The sequence below is a fragment of the Cynocephalus volans genome, chromosome 5 (assembly GCF_027409185.1).
Source record: "Cynocephalus volans isolate mCynVol1 chromosome 5, mCynVol1.pri, whole genome shotgun sequence".
Classification (NCBI taxonomy): domain Eukaryota; kingdom Metazoa; phylum Chordata; class Mammalia; order Dermoptera; family Cynocephalidae; genus Cynocephalus; species Cynocephalus volans.
In genome coordinates, this window is record NC_084464.1 from 136,645,619 (window position 1) to 136,665,114 (window position 19,496).

The window sequence follows — 19,496 nt, forward strand, 5'->3', positions numbered from 1 at the left end:
ACTAATCCACTACTTCCTCAAACAGAACAAAAAGGAACAATAATATGTGGATGTCTTTATTACCTTGCCAATATGAACCAATGAAGGTACTTCAACTAATCACTTGCAGAAAACAAAAAATATGGAAATAACTATAAAACTGGGTCAAGTAAACTAAAACTTATTTCACTAAGAACTATGGTGACATATTAACAGAAATAGATTTAAGAAAAAACTGAATACTTCCATTCAATTGGAAAAATATTTTTAACTCAGTTAACATTGCACTAATCATTCCAAAAATCTGGCATCTTGGCAAATCTGACAGCACATTTAGTACTGTTGTCTTTCTTTAAATAATTTTAAAATTACTAATATCAATACTGATTAGTTTTTCAACCTCTTCAAGATATTCTGTAAATGTAAAATAGACGTATTAAGTTATGAGCTATGAAATGTTACATTATGGCAAGCTATCTGCTTAACAGGTCAACATACATCTGTGTCAACTTACCGCCCAATATCCAGCACATGTCTCATAACCAATCATTAAAACTTGAAACGGCCACTACAAGGGTAGTGCCTCAATCATAATTCCATGAAACCCAGGAATTTGAGCTAGCAACTCAGTTTTTATGCCATTTTTGCCAGGAAGACAGAAGATTCAACTTTGCCTGTATCTTTCAACAGCTATTTTACTTTGAAACATGGATTTTGCCATTTCAAAACATATTCCAGGACCTAGTTACAATGAAAAAGAAAACATCACTGGGCATTTTCAGCTCTATATAAAGAAAGAGCTGTTCAGACCGGTTGCACAATACCAATTATGAAACATAACTACAATTCTTTTAAAAAAGGAAAAAGAAAATGAAAAAGGAAAAAATTTATGAAAACCTGATCTCAAAATTCAGCAATAAAATGTAAAATGTGGAGACAGGTCAAAAAAGGTGAAAAAAAAGAAAAAAAAAGAAAAAAAGAAATGTTTCATATTTTATGTACCACAATAATATGGTCATCAACTGGTTCACAGATCTACTTACAGCCAAACAGCAAAACACTTCTGTTACCATGTTTAAATAATTACAGCCAAAAAGAAATTAACTATTCACTGTTTTGAAATACAAAGTGCATAAAGAATTGCTAGTGACAAGTTTGAGCTATTATTATGAGTTGTTCTCATGTCCAAAGATAAACTTGAAAAAAAAAAAAGGCTTTTAAGACCAACAGCCACAGAGGTTCCTGGGAAAGAACCTGTTTCACAGTAAGATGCCTTTTAAACATTAAAAACAAAATAACAAAAACAAACCTTAACCTAATTGCCCAAAAAATCATACCCTAAAAATCTTTAAAAATCATTAGTAACTCTGAAACTAGAATTATGTATTGTGAAAACAGAAAGTCATTACTTTAGTTGAAATGAACACCCTTATCTTCAGGACCTAAAGAAACATCATCATTATTATCCTAATTAGTCACTACTCATATAATCAATATTCATCTAATATACTCTTAAATTTCTTGAACTTTTTTCCCCTTTAAAAATCCTGATCAATTTTCTTCTAGTTTATTTATAATCATTTTTAAAAATTAAGTATTACAATCAATTAAGTAGCATAAAAAGAAAATAGGAAATACTGTTTTTCCACTGATTTCAGGTTTCTTTATTCTTAGTAAATAATACTCAGTAATAATACTGCCTCACGTTGTTATAAATCTGTGCCAAAAGTATATTATCACAAGTCACAGACATGCAATGAAGGATAACTTATAAGCATTTTGCACTCCAAACACATTATAATGACATTTTAAGAAAATGTTTAGCATTAAACAAATTTACACCATTTTATCATGATATAGATTTTTAGGGTATGTTTTTATAACTCTAGCATTTCGATCACTTTTTATTCAATATCTGCATAAGTTTCAATGCTAGCAAGACTGGTATATCTTCCATGAGACTTCATTTTTCCAAAATTTTAATGGTATTGAAGTATACCTGCTAGCTCTGGGGTACATTAATTATTAAACATGACCACTCATTTTTTTATTTGAATGCAAGAGAAATTTAATTCACAACAGTAAACATACTAAGCATACCTTTAACATGATGAACCAAGGACACAACGTGTTGAATAAATGACTCTGAAGTGCTTTTGCTGGCCTGTGGCAACTTAATGTGGTCAAAGATGGACCGGAATTCTTGCTCCTTCTTGACAGAATGGACAAGTGTACTAGCAAGTAGCCTGTCTTTAGTCAAGGAAGCAGGTCTGGAACATATTGATAACACACACAAACAAAATACACCATTTGTTTGAATATGAAAACGGTATATTCAGAAAACAAAATAACTAGGTGAAATATTAACTAACTATACATATTATTTACTGGGGATCAATGTGGAATTACCTGTTAGAATCATCAAGAGGAACAGGTGCCATTTTGAGTTTGACTTCAGGACGATGAGAATCACTGGCTATCATTTTGATCCTAAGTGGGCTCTCCTCTCTGAAGGTAGACTTTTCTCGTGTATCTGGATTCTTATGTAGAGGGGGACTGTAATCAAAGAGGTCTTTGAGCTTTTCAGATTTTACCTGCTCAGGTGACTGAGTTTCTTTCTTCACTGTTATTCTTTCAGAACTTTTGTCTTCTTCCTTGTGCTTATCTTTAGTAGTGCTAGGCCTTTCCACTACGTATCCAGTCTCTTTAAGTTTATAATTTTTTTCTTCTCTAAATCCATCACTTTCTCTACTGCCTTTCAGCGAAACTTTGGACTTGTACTTGGGTCCTTCCTCCTCAGTATTCCGGTGAGACGCAGTAGCAAAATTTTTACCCTGGTCTGCGAGGACTGACTTCCTGAACTGTCTATAATCCTCTGTCTCCTCTGTGTCATCCCCTTCTGAATCGTTAAACTTTTGTTTTCCTGACTCTTTATCACTGAAGTAATCTAGAGCTTCCTGATCTTCCCATTCTCCCTCTGCCCTCCCTTTCTCTGATCCTTTCTCCTTTGGAGCCTCTTTATCCCTGGTATTACCCCTATCAAGCAGGAATACTCTAGACTCTTCATCTGTGAACCTGTGAATAAGCAAAGAAGAGGATAGTAACTCTGGATTGCACTCACTGTCGATAACTTGTATATTTAAATGTGTTACCCAATACCACAGGACCAGCAGTAAAATAACCCTACTGAAAAGTGTTTTTTCAGACTCCACTTTCAGAAAGAATGTACTGATTTTTAAGATAAAGACATCTACAAAAACCTGTTCTATTTAGTCAAAGTCCACAATTCTGCACTAACAAATCCAAACTTCTATAGAGATCCTATAATGCACAACGCAGCCTGTTTCATTTTTGAGGTTAAGAACCACTAAACAAACAACACATATACCTAATTAAAATTCTACTTACACTCAAGATTTCAGACTATTTTACTTACTTCTTATCTATTAATATAAATAAGAGCCATACAAATGGACTTCAATGCAGTTGAAGGTATTTAATACTCTATGTGAATCACAAAATAGTTCATATCCTTTGCTCCAGAAAATGATTTCTGGCAATATTAAGCAGAAACTAAGTATCAGTTCAATAATAAAATTCATTCTAGATTATACAGTGCTACACAATAACACATTTGCTCTATTTCCTCACTTTTAAGTCAATCACACTACATTAGCAAGCAATTTTGAATAAGTTTGTTAGCAGCTCTCAGCAACATTTGAAATCAGAATTTAAACAAAGTGTTTAAAATGTCATTAGAGTCAGTGAAAAATACCATTGTCTTTTCCATAACCATGCAGAATTTATTAAATATTGACAGCTGGATTGTTTATAATACACACAAGTAAGAACTTGTAATATGACAGCATTACTTATACAGGACACATTCTAATGGCAAAAAGAAGAAAATAGCTCTCAATGCCCTAACATAAAATTAATTTCTAAAAATTTTTAAACATAAATCATTAGTTATGCTTTATGCTACTCAATTTCTCCTCATTTATACTTTTAATTCTGGACTGATGAAAAATGGAGAAAATTAGAAGGAAAAACAGAAATTAGTTTTTACTAAAACGCGTTAGCTTCCAAAGTTTACCAGGTATAAGTAAAGACAATTTGAAATTATAAAGTCATGAGTAAAAACAGCTAAATACACAATATGATTTTAAGTCTTTATAATTCCAAATAAAATTTAAAGAACAAAAGCATTAATATTATAATCTAAATTCTCTACATTTGTTTTTACCTTTTTAAGAACTTTCCAGTCTTTGCAGTTTCCTGATCTCCACCATCAGGATAAAATGAGGAACGTCCCCTAGACTCATCTCTTGGAGCATTCTGTGGTGTGATTGTCTTTGCAGGGCTTCTTCGTGAAGGGATGTGATGAATTGGACTATTCTGAGAAGGACTATATCGACTAGATCCATTTCCAACAGAACCAGACCCAGACCTTTCAGGACTATGTTGAATGGAATGTGAATGTTGAGAAGGGGTATTTTTTGCAGAGTGGACTGTACTAAGCATAGGGGCATCAGAGCAAGATGAACTCTGACTAGGAGGTGTAGCAATAGGTGAAGGACTATGGGGTGATCTGGGACTATTATCATAAGCTGAAAGACCAGGCCAAATATCACCAGATGTGGCTGATTTATTAAACTCATCAATAGATTCAGATGGGTCATGTTCAAATGTATCTTTCGGTTCCTCCTGCGTTTTACTTTTCAAAGGACTCTCTTCTTGGGGTTCCCCTTCAGCTTTTTTGGTTTGTTTTTCCTGAGACCCTCGTCTTTTAGAGACAGGAGATTTGCTATATGGGGATGAAGAACGAGAAGAGGATGACCTTGGAGACCTAGAGGATCTATATGAACGGCGAGATCTGCTTCTGGATCTTTGAGAAGAAACAGATCTTCTTTTTGGACTCCTGGAACGTGAACGACCTCGTCTAGGACTTCTAGAGTGCCTTCTATTCCAGACAGGTCTATAACCACCTCGATGATATCTACCTCCTCCTCCTTGATAATACCCTCTCCCCCTTCCTCTGTACCCATAAGGTCGTCTCATTCCTCTATTATTTCTGTAATCTCGACGATAATCTCTAGAATACATACGATCTCTACTACGAGACCTTGAATATGTCCTGGAACGGGACCTAGAACTAAAAATGAAATAAATATCAATACAAGAAAAATAAAATATTCCATCCTACCACTCTAAAAATTTCTGGCTTAATATAACATGTAAATAGTCAAAGGTAAAAGTGTACATTTTTTAAAAATATCATTTGTATAAAAGTTTACTGTTTCTAATCAAAAAAGTCTCACTTCTAAGGTAAATAATGAACAAATGAAAGGTCTTAGGAATGAACGCACAGAAAACCGAGGAAGGGGGATCTGCATCTCCAACAATAGGACGTATTAGCAAATTATAGTACATCTAGGAAGGCACTTGAAAGTGTTAGTATAAAAGAATATTTAATGCCATAGCATCATGTACTGTTAAATGGGCAAAAAGATTACACAACACTATATACAGTGAAATACTACTGGTTAAGTATATACATCATATAAAATTAGGCCTAGTAAAACAATACAGAAAAGTCATAAACTAGTTTTAATTCTTCATGGAATTATGGTTACTTTTATTTTCAACTTCTGGTTTCTATTTTCTGTGCTAATAAGTATGCATTATTATTTGAAGAAAAACCACCAGAGTTAATCATTTTTAAACTTAAAAAATGAAGTTATTCTTTTGTTAGAATTTAGAGTCAGAAATAAGAAGCTATGAAACAATATGTAGATTGTTTTACTGCCAAATAATTCTTACATTATCCAATTCATCTCTTAACATTATTGATAAATACAAAGAAATCCACCATATATTAGCACAGTACAGTAAAATCTGAGATATGGAGTCAGACTAACTGGATTCTAAACCAAGCCCTGCCAGTAACTAGTTCGCAACTTGGACAATTCTCAATTTCTCCAACTCTAAACTGATGTTAACAATAGATCCATTTCATAAGATTTTTTGAAAATAAAATATATTACTGGGTTTAACACTGTGTCTTTATATAGCAAACACTCAATAAATACTAACTGATATAATTATCATTATCAAAAGAATTAATTCACCTGTATCTCTTCTTTCTAGAGTGTGATCTTGATCTTGATCGAGAACTAGACTGTGATCTAGATTTTGATCTTGAAGAATGTGATCTAGAATTGGAGCGACCCATTTCTTTTCTCCTAGTCAAATGAAGAGCAAAAAAGGTTAAAATCACAATATGACTGAAGAAGTTTCACATTATTATTTACTTATTTTCATATACAAACTAAATTTTATAAGTTTCTCTAAAGATATTATTCATCATTATCATTCTCTCCAAATGAGTATTTAGAAGACAGGTCAATTATCCCTGACTAAAACTCTTTTCACCTGCATGACAGGTATTGTATACTGAAGACACAACAGAAGATTTCTATGGACTGCCCCACCCATGTGCCTCAATCCAAAAAGGCAGCAGCTGCAAAAGCCAGAAAGAGCAATGATATGAGATTGCAGCAGCATGTTAGATGTTATTCCATGCCCAATACAACTGGCTACCTTTCCTGTAAAAGAGACAAATAATGTCAGAGTATTACACATAAGGAACTTGAGACAAAAAAAATAAGTGCCACAATACTGAAAAAAATAAACCTACCACATTCATCATAGTGCTTTATAACCCTGAAATGGGACTAACTTGACCTCTCCATGTATATAATTACTGCCTAGAGTGGTACTGGATAGTCTCCTAGTAGAATAAAGGTCACTAAGTCTCTGAACAGCAGGAGACATGGCTCTAGTTCTTAGTAATCATGACTGCAGAATAAAAATGGACTTATATGACAATGCCTACGTCACCCTGTAGCATTTGGTAAGATGAAAGTGAATTAAAGGAACTGGAGAGATTACTGCAAGAAAAGATATTAGAACTACAAGAAAAGAAAACTTAGGCACCAGTTTTTAACTTTTAAAACACTACATGGTATACCTAATGGTATAATTAGACCTCAGTGGGTAGGGAAATCAGTAACAGTCAGGTCTACTTATCTCTAAGATCTAATCTTCACAAAGGAAAATTTTTAATAAACACACTTGAGATTTCAAGATGAGTGGTAAGAAAGCATACCTATCAAAAATTATCAGTCCAAAAGAAATTTGGATTGACGTTTTTTCCACCCTCCTGCAAAAATATACACTTAGCTAAAAGCAGCTAAGAACATGACCTCTACATTTAGACTATCTGGATTCAAATCCAGGTTAAGAGTTGTGTAATCTTGGGCAAGCTCCTTAATCTCTCTGAGCCTTGGTCTCCCCAAAGGTAAAATGAAGAAAATAACAGTACCTACACTTCACAGAGGAATAAATGAGTTGAAACACTTAATACGGTGTTTGGCACATAATAGGCAATCAATTTTAACTACCTTAACAGTGCAGTAGGGCAAAAATAGCTGTGTTATGGAACTTCTCTTATTTATATAAAGGAAAAATGAATTAAGTAGCAGGGACTTTGTCTTTGTCTTTAAATAGCTTTGTGTGTTCTGAGTCTTTTAGCAGATATGTTTAATGTAAGTAGAAAAAGCAGATACACAAAATAGAAACAGGAGAAATGGAAATCTTTTTCCTAAACCTAACTTAAAGTATGGTTTACTTCATACAAATCATCAAAACAACCAAATCACTTTTAATCACTCCACCTGAATCATCAGTTCAGTAGTCACATTTTCTCAAATAAGCCAAAACTGAAAACTAAAATAATGAATGCTACTTACCTCAGGCTTTATGAAGGATCCAGAAGTCAAGTGAAGTCTTTGAGATACTGTACAATTCTTCCTGGAGAGAACGTTCTGAGAAATTAAACTCTAACTTCAAATTCCTAGCAAAGATAAAAAATGAGTTTGATTTATGGTAAATTAAATATCTACTGCTTACAATGCCTATATTGAGCACTGCAATAAAATAATAAAGGCACTTAGAATTTCAGGAAAGGGGAAACTGATTTAGGAAACAGTAAATTTTAACCACAAAAGCTTAAAGCTTGACTTTTTTTTTTTTTTTTTTTTTGGCAGCTGGCTAATAAGGGAATGATCCAAACTCTTGACCTTGGTGTTATAACACCATGCTCTAACCAGAAAAGCTAACTGGCCAGCCTCAACTTTTTTTAATCACAATGCAGCAATGCATCATGAAACTGAGAACATCTTAAACTTTTTAATTTAAATACTTGAATTCCAAAATAAGAAAAAGAAAAAAATATTTTAAAAACTTGAATTCCAATTCTAGCAATTTGGGCTTCAGAAAACAGAAGACATGTCATTCTATCAGAAAATTCCAAAGTAGCTAGCATAATGCCATCTTGGTATATCAAAACATATCATGCAATCTGTAGTTAATATTCATAAAGCTACTGTTTATAACATCTAAAATATGACCAGTTTATTTTAATGCTCTGCTACTTATTCTCTTGGCACTTCCTTTCATACAGTTTAGTTTCACCTGATACTGATATTTTAAATTACTGTTTAATTGCCATCACGGTAACTCTAAGCTTTGTGCCTAAAAACATTTTGATACATGTACAGACATTCGAACAGAACAGACCACAATAAACAAGTATCTATTGGAAGTCAATACTCTTCCAAAACCAGTTATTATTACTATGCAAATAAATTTAACTTATGCACAAAATATTAAGAAGTTATCAGTACTGAAGAGATCAGCCTTGATATTCAAAGATTATCAATCACGTGCAAAGGATAGTCAAAAACCACCAGGTGAGCAGAAACTAAATTAAAGAATACATGATTGATATATGCCAGCACTCAAAGAATTTATAAACAAGCTTCAAGGAAAAAAAAAATACATGAAAATGAAAATCCGTGAATCTTACCAAGTAACAATCCAACTTTTAAAATGCATTAAAATCGGATATACGAAAAAGAAATAATAAGATTAAACTGTGAATCAAGAATGGTGTCAAAAAAAGAATGGTGTCCCCTAAATAACCATAGCCCTACAGCCAGGGAGATAAATAAGCTATCTGAAGTTCAAATTAGGAAGGAGGAATAGGAACTTAGTAATTATGGGAAACATTCTAAAATGAAAAGTAGAAAAAACAAAAAACCACATAGGCTCGGGTACAAACACAAAAGGATTTGCAAAGTGCACACAAGTTTAGTTTTTAAAATATCAAAATCCCCAAGTGGGCAGAGAATAATGCTACTCTTCCAAATTGGTGTCGTTATGAAACTTTATTCTGACCTAGAAGTCAAAGTGGTACAAGGCTCATTTTAGCTAATGCTTCCCCTAACAATCCAAAAAGGCTATTTCAGAGAAAAATCAACTACCAAATCTCTCTTTACTCCAAGTCATGATTTTTTGAAGTTCCAATAAAACATATACTAGAAAGAGAAAACTGAGAGAGGAAGTACTGTATGTAGGCTGTTACACCATTGAGTATTTATTCTCATTTACAATCTATAACATATTCAAGTATCCACAGGAAGAACTCAAATGAAATGTAAAATGTGACACAACAGTCGGTACCAAAGACTATGATCAGCTCAGCTAATTTTTTTTAAACATGAAAGTCTGTGTAGAAAGCACTATGCTAAGTATTATGGGAGACATGACTATGTAAGAAGTCCCTGCCCTCCAAAATCCAACTAGAAAGGAACAAGTATCAGCAAGCAATCAAAGTAAACTAAGTATCTAAATTCCAACCACATGCCAAGAACTGTGTAGGTGACTTTAAATAAAACCATCTCATTTAATCTTGGTAATTTCATGAGCTACATATTAATGCCATCCTTCAAATGAAGAGAACTCTAAGCTTTCAGAATACATCTGAATTTATCTAAGTGCCTATTACATGCCAAGTACTAGTATACCAGTGCTGAGAATATAGCATTTTAAGTGAAACATTAAGTTCCCTACTCTCCAAGATTTAGTGAGGGGAAGACAGAAAAAAAAAAAAGAAAAGAAAACACCAAATAGCACTGGAAGGTGGAGGAAAAAACACAAAGTGATGTGTTAGGAGGGGGAGGGGAGGAGGGACTACTTAAGTGGATCCTGTGCCCTCTTTAAGGAAGTAACATTTAAGCTAAAAACGAGGAACGTTGCAAAGATCCACGGAATGAAGAGCACTCTAGACAGAGGACACAAACTTGGCAAATTCAGGACAGAAAGACCAGTAAGAATGTTAAAGCACTGTGATCAAGGAGTTAAGGGTATAAGATAAGAGAGAAATAGGAATGGACTGGATCAAACACTATCTAGTATGCCAAAGTAAGGAGTATGGATTTACTCTAACTCTACTGGGAAACCCCTTGAAGGTCTGATCAGTGGAGTCACACTGTCTGATTTACATTTTAAGATGGCTGCTGGGTAGAGAGGATAGACACCAGCCAAGAGACCAATTAGAAGGCTGAAATTAACGGTTGCCTGAATAAGGTGGTAGCAATAGAAAAAAGGCAAATCCAGAATCTGACTTGACTTGCTCATAGTCTGTTGGGGGTATGGAGCACAGGGAGTGAGGAAAAAATGAAAAATCAATAGTGCCCCTAAGTCCTAAGTTTTGGGCTCAAGCATATGGGAGAAGGGCAAATTTGGGGAGAAAATACAAAATATATTTGCCCTTTTAGGACCCATAATAACAGTGTAAATGGTTAATCCAAAATTTGACTGAAATTTCCTGATTCCAATTCCTGTGCTCTCTTCTCCAATACCGTAAACAGGTGCCTGATGTGGCCAAAACCCAAAAGTATATTTCAAAATACCATAGCAATCTTCCCTTTATTACACCAAGATCACTTACTAACACATTCCATTTGTAATTAGAGATGAGGAATAAACTGCCTCATGCATCTCTATCAAATTGATTTAACCAGTGAGGAACAAGATAAAATAAATTAGGCATTATTTTTAAAAGTAAAGTTCTTAAATCTTAACAAAGCCTGTCTTTAATGAAATAATACATAATGACTAGCTAGAACACAAATGATTAGAAGAGAAAAGAAACTGGGCTTGACAAAATAACCAAGATGAGACCCTCCAAAATGGATTCTTTAGGTTACCATCTCAAGCATACTTCATCCAAGTCTCCACTTCAGCTCTCTCAAGGAGTTTTGGTCCCAGATTTTTGTAATCAAATTATTGCTATTCACATCTTTAAAAATCCTAAAAAAAAAAAAAAATCCCACGACTATTACACCAGCTAGAGTAGGTTCAAAACCCGGCTCAACCATTAACTAGGTGCCTAACACTGGACAAATTACCTTAAACTCTTTCACCTTTATATCTACAGGTGTAAAATAAGGCTAATAATGATACTTATAGATTTGAGGCTAAATGAACTAATGAATGTAAACAGCTTAGCTTAATGTTCGGTACATGGAATGCAATCAAGCATTAGCTATGATTATTGGTAAACCTTGTCTGTGAGTCTTTCTGCAGGCTATCCATAAAGTTTACTTCAAGTGATTCTTACATATAAGGTTACACTAAAATTTTTGATATACTATTAATAAGCATTACATTGTCTTTGCGGAAATGCTTAATAGAATGTCTGGAATTTTCCTTTAAAATATTCCACTAAAAAAAGTAAACAAAGAATATCACACGAGATTGGTAAAATGTTACTAATTATTAAACCCAGATGGAAGTTCACTGAACTATCCTATTTTTTTGCTTGAAATTTTCCACAATTAAAAGTTCTCAAAAAAGAATAAAGAAAGGTTTAGTCACAAATTTTTAGTTCTTAGTCCACATTCTGCTAAAAGGAAGAGCACAGACCAGAAAATGAGAATACCTGCATTCTAGACTAGGTTGTGCCACTTCCTGGTTTATGTAGACTTAAGTTTTCTACCTTTTTAGCCTCTACCTAGAAAATGGTGAAATACTAGATCAAGTAAAATTAAGGTGTTTGAAAACTCCAAAATATTACACAAATGTAGGCTAGTATTATTACCTTCATGCCAGTAGATTGTTTTAAAGTCTTGGGAACCGTCAAACAAAATATTAAATGATTATGACTCTGAGCTAATATTGATGACCATCGTTTAAAAAGCGGGATGTGAAAAATGAGCAAATTCATATCCAACAAGTATATCCCCAACATTTACACTTATTACCCAGATTTATATGCTGGTCGTCTTGATTTCCTTATCTACCTGTTTCTTTAAAAAACTAATCACAGTAAACACAGCAAAATTTAGCTACTGTTCAACTAATGACTTCAAATGTAGTTTCTGAAAACTCCTATATATAGAACTGAAAAAAACCTGTTTCCATGTCTTCTCATCACACATTAACCTAGCTTGCTGCCCACAAGTCGTTCAACAAATTCAACTAGACCTGAGCCTACCAGTTGAGTAGTACTTTTTACAGGTCTGACAAGTCTTAAAATACTATATATCTTCAAAGAACCGGCTCTAGCTAAACAGTCTCCTTTGTCACTATTTTAATTATCTAAAGTAAAGGGGATTACAGTGTTCATCACAATATGATAGTGAACCTGTGAAATCCTTAAAAAGAGATGCTACAAGCCATCACTAGATAGGCTTTAGATTGTTACCATGAGACACACAATACCTCCCACCCAATGACTTATCCTGAATTAATTAGGATCACACAAAAATCTAAATAAACTTGTAGCAGTTTTACTGATGTAAAATATGTCCAAATAGTAGCCTAACCACTGCGACAAGACTTGAACTGGAATGAGAATTCACGCGAGGAACGAGGAATTTTGTTTTGCTTTTTAATAACAAAAAAATTTAAAAGACGCTGCTGCAAATAGGATACACGTCTAAAGTAGCTGTTTTTTTTTTTTTTTCTTTAGGTTTAGCCACATTTGCTTTCAACTTCAGTCATTTTTTTCCAATTCTAAAACGCTAAAAAAAAGATTTTGATGTAGAAAATTTGCTGCCGGTACTGCTGCTCGATTCTGAAGAGATAAATCTTAAAAGTAAATCAAGCTAACTTATGTATTTAAATGAGGGCAAAGTCCATAACCTCAAATCGCCATTCCCACACATTTATTCCACCTGTCTACCAATCATGGTTGCAACATTTCTGATACGATATAATGGGCTGAATCACTTCCCTAAAGGACACAGCTTCGCTTCTGTACTCATGGAGAACTGCACTTTCGGCCCGAGTGTGGCATGACCACTCTTAGAGCCATCAGCTAAAACCTGATCCCCAAGCTAGGAAACAGGAACTACGCACCGACTGCGAATCGAAAGTGCGCGTTCGCGTCAAAACACAGTGGGTTGCCAGGGGGACTAGCGCCGGGGTCAGTTACGAGGGACAGCAGTACACGATCCTAAAACCAGCACACGACCCTAAAACCAAACAGAATAACAAAAACGAGGCGTAAACCTACGGGAAGTCGATTAAAAGAAGTTTAAAGACAGAAAAAAAGAAAGGGTCGGCCTACCCAATGAACGTTGCTGCAGGTCAGCTGTTTTACCAAAGCCCCAAAAGAAAGGTAGCGCTCCCAGCCAATCAGAGGCGGACACAAGTTGCAGCACAGGAAGCCGCGGGCGCCGGAAGCGGGGAAAGGAGGAAAGAGCAAGCGCGCGTGCGCACAGCGTTCAGTCGGGCGCGCGCAGGGGTCTGTGCCGAAGAAATGGGGGAAGGGTTGAAGATAGAAATACGCGCAGGCGCACGGGAAGGCCGCGCGGTCTCTGGGTTTCTAGCCAGGTTCGCAACCCCGCGCGCGCTCACCGTTCACGCTACTCACCCCACTCCCCCCCACCTTTTCGGTCAGTAGTGCCTCGAAAACCTGAGGGAAGCTGACGGAAAAACGCATAAATAACAGCGCAACGACTCCTAGATTCTCTCAACGCCTCCAACTCGTCACTACCCACAAAGGAGTCTACAATATTCACTCGTCCTCGATATCGCTGCCCTTTGAGTAATCTGAATGCAGCGCGAGGCCTACCTGACAAGCCGAAGCACGGTTCTCAGGATTTACCTCCGTTGTAACCACACAGCGGCCATCTCCCGACTCAAGAACGAGAGGAAAACCATAGAGGTAGCTTCGACGCGCTAGCTCTTCTCCGTCACTTCCGATCTAGGGCGTGGCCTCGTTTGCCGCTAAATATCTGGGCAAGCCCCGCCCACCCTTCCGCCCTAGACCGACTCCCTGGCCGCTGCTGAGACGTTGCCTGAGGCTCTCTGGGAAATCGCGCGGCTGGTCTCGCGCAAAGATCTAGTGGCTCCGCCCTCGAGCGGTAGCGCTGACCGCCTGGGTGGCGGTAAGAAGCTGGGCGGGTGTCACGCTAGGCCGTGAGATCGCTCGGCTACGCAGTAGGATTCGCTGGCGTCTCGGCCTCGTTTTGAGTGGACTCTCTAGAGCTCATTATCGCCCCTAATTCCTGCTACGCTTAGCCCATCTGGTCCATTCTTTCTGTGTGACCGACCCAGACCAGGCCCAAAACAATTTCACACTGAGGAAAAAACGAGAAGGCAAGAGGCGGCTGAGGTCGCAGATCCGAGTCCCCTCTGCCGGGAGGCGTTGAGTTTCTTCTTGGACGCCCAGCTGCAGACTAGGAAGTGTCGCTTTGGCTCTCTATTAAAAATGCCGAACGCACTTAAATTGTTGAAAAATGGCCACGATCTAAATCCCTTTCCTGAGTGGTTTCTGATCAACTCCGAGCTCACGCCGCTGTAGTCGGAAGCCGCTTAAGCTGTTTGGGAGGCTGGCTACGCGGAGTGACGCTTTCCTGGCGACCTTGTTAAAGCGTTACCACTTCGGCATTTTGGAACGCTGGCATACGCGTAAAAATAAAGTGCACGAAGCAGTTACGCTTTCAGCCTGTGACCATGGTTTGTGCCGGCCGAAGGGCGCAGCCCAACATAGCTTGATCTTCCGAAATTACGAATCTGTCAGATTATAAATAGGCAAGTCACATTTGATTGGAAGAGAATTTCGAAGAGCCTTAGCACATTTTCTATTAATACTTCTCTGAGCTACACTTTCTTCTTTAGGCCCTAAAACCGTTATTACTTTGATATTTAGGGACGTTAACTATATTGAAGGATTTCAGAGTTATAATTAGCGACCAGTCTTGTCAGTCAGTTGACCCAGTATTGGGCCCGAGTTGTGAATTTGTACTGTCTTTAGTGTATTCTCTCCTCACAAGCCAATTTACCAGCTCAACTACAAAAAGTACAATACTGACAGGTCCTAAGCATTTAGTAAGGGTTCAGTAAATATTTGTTGAATGGATGAACGGTATGAAAAGAGAAAAAGGGGGCTGGCCGGTCAACACACTTGGGAGAGCCTGGTGCTGATAACAGCAAGGTCAAGAGTCAGGATCCACATACCAGCCAGCCACCATAAATTTTTAAAAAATTATTCATTTATTCAAAATACACCAAAATCTGACTGGAGTACTTTGCTGGCTAGGATATTAAACCTTCCTCTGCATTCCATTGCAAATGTGTGGAAAGGTCATTTTCTAGCTGTATTAGTCCATTTTCTGTTGCTTATAACAGAATACCTGAAACTGGGCAATTTATAAAGAAATGAAGTGTATTTCTTACAGTTTCAGAAGCTGGGAAGTCCAAAGTCCAGGGAACACATCTGGTGAGGGCCTCCTTCTGCGTGGTGACTCTACAGCAGCTCAGGGTATCCCATCAGAACGACGCCCATTACTCCCTGAATGGATCAATCCATTCACAGAGCACAGTCCTCACAATCTAATCACCTCTTTAAGGCCCCACCTTTCAAAACCATAACCAGATTTCCCACCTTCTTAGAACTGTTACAACAGGGGTCAAGCTTTAATGAGTTTTCTGATTCAATCCACAGCACTATCTGAGGCAATATAGCGTATTATGATTTTAAATAACCTGAGGTAGTAACAAAAGAGTGGAGACACATCAAAACAAACCCTTTAATGAATGGAAGAGCCATCCAGGTCTCTCTTGAACTAGGTTCATTTGATATGTGATGCTTTCTGTTACCAATCTCCAAAGCTGGAGGTTCTTGGATTTAAATGATGCTTTATGTACATTCACTTAGTCGTATTTTATTTTCAAAACCTGAAATTCCATTACAGTTCCATTCTTTGTAATGAAACTTGTTTCTTATTAAAACACAGATAAAGTTAAAAAGAACATGGGAAAAAAATCAAGAACCCATTTGACAAATGAGCATTGCATAAAAATAGAAAATTATCCCAAGAAGAAATATAAATTGTGAACAAATGAAAATAATAAATAGAATGAAGCTGACAGGTTAGCTCAGTTGGTTAGAGCATGGAGCTGTTAACAACAGTGTCCAGGGTTAGATCCCTGTACTGGCCACTGCCAAAAAAAAAAAAGAAAGAAAGAAAGATAAGGTGCAAATATAAATACAAAAAGAATGCTGAGATATTTTACATCCAATAAATTAGTAAACTAATTTTAATTTATAGGTCACCAACAATTTACTGTGAATATGTTTATAAAACTCTTTCCTGAGAGGTATTGTTTTTGTTTTGGTTCAGTTTTGCTTTAAGATAATTGAAAGAGAAATGAAGAAGAATGGAAATCTGAAAAGGACAAGAACAGGAAAATAAGAATGAGGATGGAGTAGGAAGTCTAGACCACTAAGGCAAACTCCCTCATCTTACTGGTTTTATTTGGTTTGGTTTGTTTGTTTGTCTTTTTAGGCTGAAGATAATCTGAACTGTTTTTCTATTCTTGGAAACTGAAGTTGAGGGAGTATTTGAGGTCTCACTCTTCCCAAACTGTGAAAATAATGGCACTGAAAACCCAACAGTAATAGCAAGAAGCGTACTACAGAGGATATGGTGCCAACAGAGATTCCCTAACTAGAGTGTTGCTGGGGCAGGACTTTGTCTGCAGTTCCTGCTGCCTGGCCTCTATTTGTTCCTATCCTTCCCCAGGCTTTGCATTGATTCTTTTTTTCTTTTTTTGATTACAGTAAAATATGCGTTGATTATTTGAATTAGCTGATATCCTTCCAGTAGATTTCTGGGAGTGTTAGTCAGATTTGGTTTCTGTTGTTCACAAACAAGAACCCTGAACTCCATGTCACAGGTTTTGAATAGAAGCAGATCCTGTTTATGAGAACAATTTTCCAAATGGTATGGTATATTTCTAGATCTTTACCAATGAAATAAATGGTTTCTTTTGCCTAATTGTTTTCATATCCTACTGGTGAACGCAAGTTAACTAGGGTTTTTAATACCCATTTTTCTATCCCCTTTTATCTACTAAGAATTTTTAATTTTTAATTTTTTTTTTTTTTTTTTTTAGTTAAGATCTCAATTGGCTTTATTGAGAGTCTAGAATCAGGTAACACTTCATTACATAAAATAGAATAAGTGTTACTAGGGTTTTTAATTTTATTTTCCACGATTTAAAATTACCAAAATTATTTATTCAAGAATTATATATTACAGTATTGTTCCTTAATATTCATTTCTCCATTTTGAAAAAAAGAATTAAAATATCAAAATGTGACTCTTAACCATTGTTCCTAAGTCCTACCAAGATTTGTATGCATTTTTCTCAGAAAGATTATCACAACAAATGGAACATGTAATTCTTTCAAAGTTTTCATAAGAAATCTTTGCCCAAAAATCATGCCAGCTTGCTCTTTAATGTAACTATTAAAGAAGAGGGGAAGATCCCCCAAAATGAGGTCATGGAATTATGATTAGATTCATCACCAAAAATCATTTCCTCCTAAAGAGAGTTTATAAGAGGAACAGAACACCTCCCTCTTTTAAAGCAGTTACCCAGTTGCCAAGAAATCCCTCTGTGTGATCTCTAAAAATTCTAAATGCTCAGTTTATTTTAAAATACCCAAACAATAGGCCGGCCCGTGGCTCACTCGGTAGAGTGCGGCGCTGATAACACCAAGGCCACGGGTTCGGATCCTATATAGGGATGGCCAGTTTGCTCACTGGCTGAGCGTGGTGCTGACAACACCAAGCCAAGGGTTGAGATCCCCTTACCGGTCATCTTTTTAAATAAATAAATAAATAAATAAATAAAATAAAATACCCAAACAATTAAAGAAACAATTTATCTCATAAGCTGAGGGCTAAAACCATATAAGCATAGAGCTGAAAACTATGGTTATACCCAAAAGTTGTGAAATACTGTAAACTCGTACAGAATATTTACCATGGTCTAAATGTTTGTCCTCTACAAAGCTCATGAGAAAGCTTAATCCCCTTTGTAACAGTGATTACAGAGGGTGGGAAACCAGCCTATGGTATTTAAAAGATGGAGCCTTTTGGAAGTGATTGAACCATGAGGACTCTGTCCACATGAACGGATTAATCCATTCGCTTATTAATGGGTTTAAGATAAATAGGTTATCACAGGAGTGGCACTGGTGGCTTCATAAGGGGAGCAAGGGAACATGTTAGCTGTGTTCTTGCTCAGCCTCTCCTCATGTGGTACTTTGCACTACCTCAGGACTCTGCTTAGAGCCCCCAGCAAGAAGAAGGCCCTTACCAGATGTGCCTCTCAACCTTGGACTTCTCAGCCTCCAAAATTATAAGAAATAAATTTCATTTTCTTATAAATTACCCAGTTTCAGGTATTTAGTTATAAGTAACAGAAAACTAAACTGACTAATATAGCATTGTGGAGAAAAAAGGGAGGGAGGGGCAATAGCCTTTTGCTCTCCAGATCTCTTGGGGAGCTGAAATTCAGCCCCATTGCTTGTTTTGAAAGAACTCAAAATTAGCCTAGCCTACAGAAGGAGTCACTATTGATATTGACAATCTCTAGTCCTGGTTTTACTCAAAGTGTGATACAAGAGCCACCTCATTAGAATAAACTGGTGTATTAGTCCATTTTCTGTTGCTTATAACAGAATATCTGAAACTGGGTACTTTATAAAGAAACAAAATTCATTTCTTACAGTTTTGGAGACTAAGTCCAAGGTCGAGGGGTGCATTTGGTGAGGGCCTTATTGGTAGGAATTCTCTTCAGAGTCTCAAGGCAGCACTGGGCATCACATGGCCACAGAAGAGCATTTTAATGTGTTTTTTCCCTCTCCTTAGAAAGCCACCAGTCGGGCTGGCCCGTAGCTCACTCGGTAGAGTGCGGTGCTGATAACACCAAGGCCACGGGTTCGGATCCTATATAGGGATGGCCGGTTTGCTCACTGGCTGAGCGTGGTGCTGACAACACCAAGCCAAGGGTTGAGATCCCCTTACCGGTCATCTTTTTTAAAAAAAAAAAAAAAAGAAAGCCACCAGTGCCACTCCTGTGATAACCCAAGTGGGTTAATTAATCCATGAATAGATTAATCCATTTATGAGGGCATAGCCCTCATGATCCAATCACTTCCCAAAAGCCCCACCTTTCAACACTGCCACATTGGAGATCAAGCTTCTACATGAGCTTTGGAGGGGACAAACACTGAGACCATAGCACCTGGTACTATGGTCTTAAAAGTACTCACTTACTGAAGCAGAATCTATGGGAGTAGG

At 36.7% G+C, this 19,496-nt stretch overlaps 1 protein-coding gene across 4 annotated transcripts in view; it reads right to left on the reverse strand.

Moving 5' to 3' along the window:
• The window catches only part of BCLAF1 (BCL2 associated transcription factor 1), a 29,196-nt gene extending 15,052 nt beyond the window's left edge, over positions 1-14,144 (reverse strand). Inside the window, exons 1-7 of one of the 4 annotated variants that reach the window (XM_063096481.1) lie at positions 13,970-14,137; positions 13,252-13,367; positions 7,794-7,897; positions 6,111-6,224; positions 4,226-5,134; positions 2,389-3,054; positions 2,080-2,249 (exon numbers count right to left, since the gene is read on the reverse strand). In XM_063096481.1, the coding sequence (XP_062952551.1) occupies positions 2,080-2,249; positions 2,389-3,054; positions 4,226-5,134; positions 6,111-6,214 (1,849 nt within the window). In that variant the 5' untranslated portion in view covers positions 6,215-6,224; positions 7,794-7,897; positions 13,252-13,367; positions 13,970-14,137. Of the gene's footprint in view, positions 1-2,079; positions 2,250-2,388; positions 3,055-4,225; positions 5,135-6,110; positions 6,225-7,793; positions 7,898-13,251; positions 13,368-13,969 lie in introns of all 4 variants that reach the window. The other 3 variants (XR_010023572.1, XM_063096483.1, XM_063096480.1) reach the window with 3 other exon arrangements.
• Between the last annotated feature and the right edge of the window lie 5,352 nt (positions 14,145-19,496).